The sequence below is a fragment of the Gadus macrocephalus genome, chromosome 11, assembly GCF_031168955.1.
Source record: "Gadus macrocephalus chromosome 11, ASM3116895v1".
NCBI lineage: Eukaryota > Metazoa > Chordata > Actinopteri > Gadiformes > Gadidae > Gadus > Gadus macrocephalus.
In genome coordinates this window covers 1,721,222-1,733,528 of record NC_082392.1, presented here as the reverse complement: position 1 = coordinate 1,733,528, position 12,307 = coordinate 1,721,222, and the positions used below count along the sequence as shown (strand labels likewise).

Sequence of the window (12,307 nt, the reverse complement as noted above, 5' to 3'; positions counted from 1 at the left end):
GTGGAAACGCGACCTCAGACCTGAGCTGGGCTATACCGCCCCCTCCCTACCGGACTGAGGCGAACCGGACCGTACCGCACACTGCAGTGGAAACGCGGCATTACTGTGGCGCTTAAAAATAAAGTCTGACTTCCTTTGACCGTATTAGGATGATGTGTAGCCACTGATGAGGAGCAGAGGACCATGTAGAGAGAGGAGATCAGGGAGGGAACGCTCCGGCCCACTAGACCGTGGGGGGGCCTTCAGGCCTCCATGGGGCCGGGACCCCTGGTAGGACTGAGGGGGGCGGTCCGGACGCGGTCTCTCTGGACCGGCTGGACCCTCTAGACCCTCGTCTAGACCCTCTAGACCCCCTGGACCTCACCTTCTGCTGCACGAAGTCCAGGATGTTCTTGAAGTCCAGGTCGTCGTAGTAGTGCTTGATCCCCTCTCGGATGCTCTTCTGGAACAGAGCCGAGGTCTGCAGGGGAGAGAGACAGAGGGGAGAGAGAGGGAGAGGGAGAGGGAGAGGGAGAGAGAGAGAGAGAGAGAGAGAGAGAGAGAGAGAGAGAGAGAGAGAGAGAGAGGGGGGAGGGAGAGGGAGAGGGAGAGAGAGAGAGAGAGAGAGAGAGAGAGAGAGAGAGAGAGAGAGAGAGAGAGAGAGAGAGAAGAAAATAAACGTTTTGGGAGGCTTTTTTATTGTTTATGCATGTGTACGTGGTGCTGGGGTCAAAAGTCACGTACCTTCTTCTCGAAGATGAGTGCGGTGATGAGAGCCACGGCCTGAAGGAGCAGCAGCACACACAGAACACACAGGAACTGGAGAGAGAGGGGCGAGAGACATAGGGAGGGACAGACAGAGACAGACAGACAGACAGACAGACAGACAGACAGACAGACAGACAGACAGACAGACAGACAGACAGACAGACAGACAGACAGACAGACAGACAGACAGACAGACAGAGAGAAAAGGTGGAATAGAGAAAAATTAAGGGATAGAATTATCTCCTTTCCCTCAACAATAGCATCAACATTGTTATGAAAAAAATATCCTAACAGTAGTACCTAATAGTATAAGTCTTATTATCAAGAGCTTTATTACTATTAAAAAGACAAAACCGGTCCTGGTAATCAAGCCAACACACACACACACACACCCCCACACACACACACACACGCGCAGTGCACCCACCATGTGCAGCAGGGTCTTGTTGTCCCTCAGCGAGCCCACCATGCCCACCAGCGACACGGTGAACATCACCAGGCCCAGCAGGATGAGCACCACGGCCGGGGCCAGGAACACCCCCTCCAGGGTGCGGTTCTTCTGGCGCTCCACCTCCGCGTACACCCCCACACACAGCACACAGAGCCCCATCAGCTGGAGGGGGGAGAGGGGGGGAGGGAGAGAGAGAGAGAGAGAGAGAGAGAGAGAGAGAGAGAGAGAGAGAGAGAGAGAGAGAGAGAGAGAGAGAGAGAGAGAGAGAGAGAGAGAGAGAGAGAGAGAGAGAGAGAGAGACAGACAGTGAAACCGACAGGCAAAGGGAGAGACGGAGACAGACAGACGGGCACAGAGCAGGAGAGACAGACAGACAGAGAGAGAGAGTTAATGTTCAGACTGCGGTATCAGGTGAGTCATCGTCTTCATCGTGATGAGGTGTCCCTTGGGCCCCCTCCCCGGGCCCCTGGAGGTGTCATTACAGGCCCCAGGCCTGCAGTGTGTTGCTCTCACACGTCTGCTCTCGGAGACGTCTCACTCGTGCAGCTAAGCGCTGAATGAAGGGCCCGTGTTCCACACAGCTGTCACTCAAACCATCTTCATCACAGTTCCTAAAGGGCGGATTACGGTCCCACGTTCACGCAACGCAGCGACCACGCCGACGCTTCAACGCAGTCGTGAACCTTTATGGTTCTGCGTCGGGTTTCAGCAAGTGGACCAATCACTGCCCTTGCTGCTGCGTCGCCACGGTTACAATTTTTGGGAATCGCACCCCAGGCCCGTGCGGTGGACGCAAGGAGGGTCCTCAAGGGCGGAAAGGGTCTGTATCTAGAATAGTATGATACAGTTTAGTATCGTATACACTCAAGGACTGAAGTAAAGTGTTTAGTATTCATCAGCAAGGTGTAACGTAGTATAGCATACTGTAGCATAATAGCATAGCATAGTGTAGCATAGAGTAGCATAGCTTAGCACGGTATGATATGCTATAGCCTAGCATCACGTGGGTTTTGCCCTGGACCCAGGCAGTACAGACAGCACTGCCTTAAATGGGATTGAGTTAAGCGCTACTTCAGACAGAGCTACGGACCGTTTTCAGAGAGCAGGAGACCAATCAGAGGGCGTGTGGGGTGAGCCCCGTTCCCTAGCTCTCTGGGGCGAGCGAGCAGTGGCGGGGACACCAACACAGACGCTCCCGCCATTGATTTACTCATTAGCAGACGAGGCACTCTGCTGAGCAGTATCGGGCATCGTCAGCCTCCAAACAGCCCGCCGTAAAACCTCCCAGCGTGCTTCCCTGGCTCGCCTCCCAGGCCTGATGGAAGCGCTTTTCCGTACTGCAGAGGCTGTGGCGGGAATAGATGGAAAGCTACAACTACATCACTGTCTGGAGGACTTCAGGACTCGCGTCGCATTGAACCCCGACGGTGGACTGATCCTGGGTCCGGACCGGTGGCCTATCCTCCTGGGAATGGATCTGGATGGATCTGCTACACAATGCTACTTAGCATTGTGTAGCGTCTTCTCCTAGCTAGCTTTGTTATATACGGGGAAAGGGTTAACCTAGCGATTGTTAGGGCTTGGCACTTGGTTCTATGGTCATCCTTACTGTACCTCTACTGAGAAATGTACCAATTGTAAGTCGCTTTGGATAAAAGCGTCTGCTAAACGCCCTAAATGTAAATGTTAATCTGGAAATTGAAGAAGACATGATGTTGTTCTGCATAAATGTTTGACACGTATTTCATGATAATACACTATTTAGTAGTTAGGCCATACTAACACTCTACTAGCCCATAATAACACACTACAAGCCCATATAACACACTACTAGCCCATGGTAGTTTAGTGTAAATGTAGGACGACGTCTTTATAGTTCTACTGGCGTGCTGCTTTGTTTACTGTAGGCTATCTGCATTTAATCTGGAAGCCCAAACCGTTGGCACACTGCCATTATTACAGCAAATCACAGCAAATCAGATAATTGTTTGAGTAGTTAAAGGAAATATATTATCCTGCAATGAAAATGTTATATTTAATTATATTTTAACACAGTAACTTGGCTGCAGTACCTTTTAAATTATGGGAACTTAAAGTGTAAGTGAACCGCTGTTTCAGCTTGAATTCCAACACTGTGTATTTTTGGCTGACCGTTCTATGAATAGGCAGGTGTTATCCCCATGGTTACCCCCAACGCCAACATTGTAATCCATTTTTTGGAGATAGAATGCATAAATGTGGTTGAATATGAGCATGATATAATGAGTGATGTTGTCTATGAAACCACCCTATTGTCAACCCATTATAAACAAATACTCAACAGATACAACCCACTATATTACACATAACTAGCCCATAATAACACAGTACTAGCCCATAATAACACAGTACTAGCCCATAGTAACACAGTACTAGCCCATAGTAACACAGTACTAGCCCATAGTAACACAGTACTAGCCCATAGTAACACACTACTAGCCCATAGTAACACACTACTAGCCCATAATAACACACTACTAGCCCATAATAACACACTACTAGCCCATAATAACACACTACTAGCCCATAGTAACACACTACTAGCCCATAGTAACACACTACTAGCCCATAATAACACACTACTAGCCCATAATAACACACTACTAGCCCATAGTAACACACTACTAGCCCATAGTAACACACTACTAGCCCATAGTAACACACTACTAGCCCATAATAACACACTACTAGCCCATAATAACACACTAGCCCATAATAACACACTACTAGCCCATAGGGCCTAAAAAAAAAATTTGTTTGGTTCCGGTTTCCGACCGACCCTGTCAATTTATGTGCGACCCAAATTATTTTATGAGCTTTAAAAAAAAAAAAAAAAAAAAAAAACGTTTTTTGTTTTTTTTGATGCAAACTATAATTACGTTTTTGTACAGGTCCTCTTCATTCTATACAAGGATGAGCGAATTTTCTCGTTTTTAAATGAAAACAACCTACCTATCATTCGCTGCCGCTGGAAAAAATAAAATAAAAAAATAAAATAAATTCCCTACCTACCCATGACCTCAACTGACAACCAACAGGAACCAAAGTTATTTTTTTTTTAGGCCTAGTAACACACTACTAGCCCAGAGTAACACACTACTAGCCCATAGTAACACACTACTAGCCCATAGTAACACACTACTAGCCCATAATAACACACTACTAGCCCATAATAACACACTAGCCCATAATAACACACTACTAGCCCATAGTAACACACTACTAGCCCATAGTAACACACTACTAGCCCATAGTAACACACTACTAGCCCATAATAACACACTACTAGCCCATAATAACACACTAGCCCATAATAACACACTACTAGCCCATAGTAACACACTACTAGCCCAGAGTAACACACTACTAGCCCATAGTAACACACTACTAGCCCATAATAACACACTACTAGCCCATAATAACACACTAGCCCATAATAACACACTACTAGCCCATAATAACACACTACTAGCCCATAGTAACACACTACTAGCCCATAGTAACACACTACTAGCCCATAATAACACACTACTAGCCCATAATAACACAGTACTAGCCCATAGTAACACACTACTAGCCCATAGTAACACACTACTAGCCCATAATAACACACTACTATCCCATAGTAACACACTACTAGCCCATAGTAACACACTACTAGCCCATAGTAACACACTACTAGCCCATAGTAACACACTACTAGCCCATAGTAACACACTACTAGCCCATAATAACACACTACTAGCCCATAGTAACACACTACTAGCCCATAGTAACACACTACTAGCCCATAGTAACACACTACTAGCCCATAATAACACACTACTAGCCCATAGTAACACACTACTAGCCCATAGTAACACACTACTAGCCCATAATAACACACTACTAGCCCATAGTAACACACTACTAGCCCATAATAACACACTACTAGCCCATAATAACACACTAGCCCATAATAACACACTAGCCCATAATAACACACTACTAGCCCATAATAACACACTAGCCCATAATAACACACTACTAGCCCATAATAACACACTACTAGCCCATAGTAACACACTACTAGCCCATAGTAACACACTACTAGCCCATAATAACACACTAGCCCATAATAACACACTACTAGCCCATAGTAACACACTACTAGCCCATAGTAACACACTACTAGCCCATAATAACACACTACTAGCCCATAATAACACACTAGCCCATAATAACACACTACTAGCCCATAGTAACACACTACTAGCCCATAATAACACACTAGCCCATAATAACACACTAGCCCATAATAACACACTACTAGCCCATAGGGCCTAAAAAAAAAATAGTTTGGTTCCGGTTTCCGACCGACCCTGTCAATTTATGTGCGACCCAAATTATTTTATGAGCTTTAAAAAAAACAAAAAACAAAAAAAACGTTTTTTGTTTTTTTTGATGCAAACTATAATTACGTTTTTGTACAGCTCCTCTTCATTCTATACAAGGATGAGCGAATTTTCTCGTTTTTAAATGAAAACAACCTACCTATCATTCGCTGCCGCTGGAAAAAATAAAATAAAAAAATAAAATAAATTCCCTACCTACCCATGACCTCAACTGACAACCAACAGGAACCAAAGTTATTTTTTTTTTAGGCCTAGTAACACACTACTAGGTCAACATAACACACTACTAGCCCAGAGTAACACACTACTAGCCCATAGTAACACACTACTAGCCCATAATAACACACTACTAGCCCATAGTAACACACTACTAGGTCAACATAACACACTACTAGCCCATAGTAACACACTACTAGCCCATAGTAACACACTACTAGCCCATAATAACACACTACTAGCCCATAGTAACACACTACTAGGTCAACATAACACACTACTAGCCCAGAGTAACACACTACTAGCCCATAGTAACACACTACTAGCCCATAATAACACACTACTATCCCATAGTAACACACTACTAGCCCATAGTAACACACTACTAGCCCATAGTAACACACTACTAGCCCATAGTAACACACTACTAGCCCATAGTAACACACTACTAGCCCATAATAACACACTACTAGCCCATAATAACACACTACTAGCCCATAGTAACACACTACTAGCCCATAGTAACACACTACTAGCCCATAGTAACACACTACTAGCCCATAGTAACACACTACTAGCCCATAATAACACACTACTATCCCATAGTAACACACTACTATCCCATAGTAACACACTACTAGCCCATAGTAACACACTACTAGCCCATAGTAACACACTACTAGCCCATAGTAACACACTACTAGCCCATAGTAACACACTACTAGCCCATAGTAACACACTACTAGCCCATAGTAACACACTACTAGCCCATAATAACACACTACTAGCCCATAGTAACACACTACTAGCCCATAGTAACACACTACTAGCCCATAATAACACACTACTAGCCCATAGTAACACACTACTAGCCCATAATAACACACTACTAGCCCATAGTAACACACTACTAGCCCATAATAACACACTACTAGCCCATAATAACACACTACTAGCCCATAATAACACACTACTAGCCCATAGTAACACACTACTAGGTCAACATAACACACTACTAGCCCATAGTAACACACTACTAGGTCAACATAACACACTACTAGCCCATAGTAACACACTACTAGGTCAACATAACACACTACTAGCCCATAGTAACACACTACTAGCCCATAGTAACACACTACTAACTAGGTCAACATAACACACTACTAGCCCATAGTGCAGGACACTGGGCCCCAGCGCTGTCATCATCAGAACACACTACAGCAGCATAGAGGGCGGCTTGTTGGATCAGCATTCCTGGGGTCTGGACGGACCTGCGGGTCTAGACCCTGTATGACCGCCCTCTCTCACACACACACACACACACACACACACACACACACACACACACACACACACACACACACACACACACACACACACACACACACACACACACACACACACACACACACACACACACACGGTGAAAAACACACACACGTCATTCATCACCAGTTCATTATTCAACCCCGATAGTAAGAAGCGAGTCTACAGTAGGTGAAAACACATCTCTTGTTTATGACACCGTGAAACCAAACGAGGCCCTCCGGCCGTAGGATGAGAGCGGCGGGGTTTGAACTAACAACCTCCCCGTCCTCATATCCTCTCTGGTGTACAGGCGTTATTCATATCACGGTGAATAACGATCGTTTCAGGGCCACGGGCAACAATGAAGCCATTTTGTGTTGGCGGAGAATCCTTTCCACCAGGATCCTCCCAGCCCATCCTCCGCCCTGCACCACCACATCCACCCCAATACCAGCCCTTTGTCGGCGATATGTCGGCGATATGTAAACCAGTCTGCACATGCCACTAAATCATAGGGGGGTATTCACGTCAGATGATGTGTGATATCACGATAAAACCCCACCGACGTCAGATGAATGATGAACGGCGGTGTGGTCGGTGATCACCTGCCGGAGACCCGAGACTACCGAACCCCGGGGAACCGACCGGGAGGGACTGGGAGGGACCGGGGATAAGGGATCACTGATCACTCACCGAGAAGAGCATGGAGTAGATGTTGAGGGTGAATTTTATGAAGTAGTAGAAGCGGTTGGTCTTCCGGAGCTCCGAGTAGGACGGCATGGCGGAGACGGAGGCTGCTGGGCCGCCGGGCGGTGGACGCTACTGACGGCTGGCCCCCCGCGGTGAAGCGCTCCCCCGACCGACTCTCACACACACACACACCCGCGGTGCGCTCCCCGACCCACTCACAGACACACACACCCGTTTAAAATTTTCTATTAAAGAACACCGTCGTTGTTATTCCTCTCATACTATTGTGTGGATTGTGTACGTGTATGTGTGTGTGTATTTGTGTATGTGTGTGTGTGTAGCGCACGCAATCACTTCCGTGCGGCGGCGCCGCCGTACACACACACGCTTTGTTTTGACTCCATCCTTAAAGGGCCAGCGCGCGGTTCGGCTGGCCACGTCTGACGGATTTAGTGGGAGAGGATTTGACGAATTACACACACACACACACACACACACACACACACACACACACACACACACACACACACACACACACACACACACACACACACACACACACACACACACACACACACACACACACACACACACACACACACACACACACACACACACACACACACACGAAAAACACTGAGCTAAATTATGTCTTGCGTGGGCTTGCATCAGTGGATAACACCCCTGGTTGCTAGGTGTATTCCCTCACAAATAGGTTTACAGCTGGACATCTTTAAGCGTTTGGATGAGTCAGCAGGTGATTGGCCTGTGGCTGTTAATCCATAAGGTCCTACTGCAATGCATGGAGTCCTGACAATGAAGGCCATATTTGGTTTATACTTTCAACTTATGCCTACTTTCTTGTCAATGTGAAGGACGCATTGTGATATTTCATATTTTTTGAATAATTATTCAATTTTCGATTAAAAAACAAAACATTGGCCACCTTCAGTACATTTTTTTTAGGTAGGCCTATTTGCTGTAGGCCTATATATTACACTGACTTTGAGAACACGGAACATTCCCGCTATCTTTAAAAATGGTGCTTAAGGTACGAATACTTTACATTTACATTTAGGGCATTTAGCAGAAGCTCTTATCCGAAGCAACTTACAATAAGTATATTGGTCAGAAGAAAGAGAACCAACAATATATCGCTGTCGGTACAATAAGGATAATCATCTAAACAAGTGCCAAGCACTAAGAATCACTAGGTTAACCCATTCTCCGTACACAACAAAGATAGATAGGATAAGATGCTACACAATACAACAATAGTACAACAATTAAAATAATTGTGTACATTAAGTGCCAATAGGTACAACATACAATAAGCGTATAAAGTTAGTGCCAGGACGTACAACATTGAATGCGTTGCAGATCGTATCCATCAACTTTGTACTGGTTCACTGCTGCTGTAACGGCTCTGTGATGCACTCTGCTGTTTCTATGTATCCACTCAGCAGACAAAGACACTGACGTGAGATGATGCCTACAGGTGGCTGAGGTGTTTGTGCTCTCCTCCTGAAGAAGGTCTGTTATCTAACGGTAATCCTACCCTCACTCCTCATGGAGGCGATGAGGTACCCCTCAAACTGTGTGAAGGTCAGGGGGACGAGGGTACGGGAGGTAATCCGCTAATCCTCTGCTCCGACATCTGACCCAGAGACGCTCCATCTGCCTGTATGAAAACACACAGGTGGACCTCAGAGTGCACGTACACACACACACAGAAACACACACACACACACACACACACACACGCACACGCACACACAGACACAGACACACACACACACACACACACACACACACACACACATCTGTACGCTGAGAGCACTGAGTCCGAGATATGAAATATACTGAGGTAATCTCTTTTCTTTTTTTGATTTCATCATGTTGTTCTCTCAGGTGTACATACACACACACACACACACACACACAGACACACACACACACACACACACACACACACACATGCACACACACACATACACACGTACACACAAACACACACGCACACACACACACATGCACACAACTAGTATTATGCTGTGTATTGTGTTCAGAGAATCCAGTACGTCAATACATTTCTGGTCCAATTATATTTTTATGAATAAGATATAATGAAAAAAATATAACGTCATTTCATCATAAGGTTATTGTCTGTTTATACAAGCACATTCTATAGGGTAATGGGCACAAGGGTAGCTAAGGATATGTCAACATGTAATTATATTTTATTATGATTTGTCCCTCTATTATAATCATCTTTACAATCCTACTCCTAACAAACAACTGTGTTAATACAATATAATGATATGAACAACAGGACAGGCAGGACAATGACATTGTCCTGCATCTGACAACTATTCGGAGGACCGTATGACCCATAGTATCTACTTTCCCCTCTCTTCAGAGATCCATATCACTGTACCTATCATCCCCTCTCTTCGTAGAACCACATCTCCCTATAGTATCTATACCCTCTTCAGAGAACCATATCACCTACTGCAGGGAGAGATGAGAAGGGACTGGGATTACGAACCTCTCCATTGTTTCACATTGAATTAATAATTAATTTATTAATGATGAATAATATCAACAGGGTTACTGCGCGGCTATAAGGTGACGAGAATAAGAGCTGTTTAAATATGCATGTTTGCAATTTTTAATCACCACACCATTCATGAAGGCTATAATATATTGAATAATACGTAAATGAGAACAAATCTATATAATCAGATTGAAAAATAAAGTATGCAATTAATGCAGAATTATGCTCCCCTTGTTTAAATGAATCACGGTATAATATAAACTTACTTGGCAGCCAATGGTTCACCCCGCTGGTGTTTGGACTATGAAGGTAACACCACGTAAGACTTGTAAGACACGAAGAGCCTGTTATACCCCTCCAACTCCTGTAGGGGGCCTGCTTTACCCTGAAGGACTTTATTTTGCGAGAATAACCGGCTCGATCTACATTATGCTGTCTATTGCACAGCAAGTTATAATTTTGACACAATATTGTGTTTTTCCATTTTTCTTTGATTGAATTTAAAAGATACAATTGCCTCCAGTGATAATAATTGTCTGTTAGATTCTATGGTTGGAAAAATTGTCCATAGCAACGGTATTTTATTCAGAGCAGGTTCAACCTTTCAGAAATAACCGACCGCTGAATGTCGTAATCGACCAATCAGAATCAAGTATTCAACAGAGCTGTGCATGTCAACGTCGCCGCCATATTGGAAAGGTCTCGAAACAAATACAAGTCAAATGACGTTTACATTCTAAACCACTATTAATGACTCGTTTTTAACTATCTCAACTATATGTTGACCCATGATCTAGTAGAGTACAAACAAATACAATACAGAATATAAACATTTTATATAAAATATAATTTAATGTTATTATAAAATCCACTCTTTGAAATCGGTTGAGTTAAGTAAATGTCATGGTGCTTAACGGCAGCTCCCCTTGACGCTGGTATTGGGTTACAGGCCAGTCTTGGCCTTTCCAGTGCGTCGACATTTTGGTACGACCGTAATCACTATCGGCCATCATAGCGTCTCTGTACATATGACTATTGGCCAACCCTGTCTCTCTTCACGCTCCTGTCCATCAGTGCACACAACATCCCATAAAATATAACTATTTCATTTATTTAAAATAAATTGGATTGGTGTATAAATCAATAAAGACATTGATCTTCCTAGCGTGGATGAGCCAATCGGCTCTGAGCTCCTGGGTCTGATATGAGTGGCAGTGGGTCTCAGTCTGATGGACTGCAGTCAGGTGGTCGTATATCAACACTCGGGAAGGAGGGAAGGCTTGCAGTGTCTTTCTCTCCCTGACCTTTGGATTGGTTAACGGCAGCCAATAGATGGCATCACCCTATTTCTGATACAGTGAGAACAGCCACTGGCGGTTTGATGTCCAGGCTGGCTGCTGACTTTAGATACGGTTTGGGAGGTCAGACTGTGAGGTTAGGAAAGGTCGACTAAGAAATGAAATGGGCTAGGGAAGGGCAGAATGGGAGTTGATTAAACAAAAATCATGAAGGGCCTAATAATAATTATCATTCCTTCAGAATTACATTTAGGGCATTTAGCAGAAGCTTTTATCCAAAGCGAAGTACATTTTTCAGAAGGAAGAAACAATATATCGCTGTCGGTACAGTAAGGATGTTCATATAAAGAAGTGCCAAGCACTAACCATCGCTAGGTTAACCCATTCCCCATATAAAACAAAGATAGCTAGGGTAAGATGAAGTACTATTTTTAAGTGCCAGGACGTACAACATACAATAAGTGTGTACGTATTCCGTCTGTATTCATCCTACTTAAATTCTAAATGATGTAAGAGTTCAAGCTGTGTCATAGCTTACTGCACAATTGAAAATAAAACGATTTGACACTTGATCCAAGTGGTCGACCAATCAGCTCACCACAAC

General features: G+C 44.4%; 1 protein-coding gene across 1 annotated transcript in view; it reads right to left on the bottom strand.

The window, feature by feature from the left end:
• The window catches only part of zgc:110329 (uncharacterized protein LOC550500 homolog), a 16,175-nt gene extending 7,934 nt beyond the window's left edge, over window positions 1-8,241 (bottom strand). The window contains exons 1-4 of the mRNA XM_060066066.1: window positions 7,852-8,241; window positions 1,175-1,360; window positions 724-798; window positions 365-460 (exon numbers count right to left, since the gene is read on the bottom strand). Coding sequence (XP_059922049.1) covers window positions 365-460; window positions 724-798; window positions 1,175-1,360; window positions 7,852-7,938 — 444 coding nt within the window. The 5' untranslated portion in view covers window positions 7,939-8,241. The remainder of the gene's footprint in view (window positions 1-364; window positions 461-723; window positions 799-1,174; window positions 1,361-7,851) is intronic.
• Between the last annotated feature and the right edge of the window lie 4,066 nt (window positions 8,242-12,307).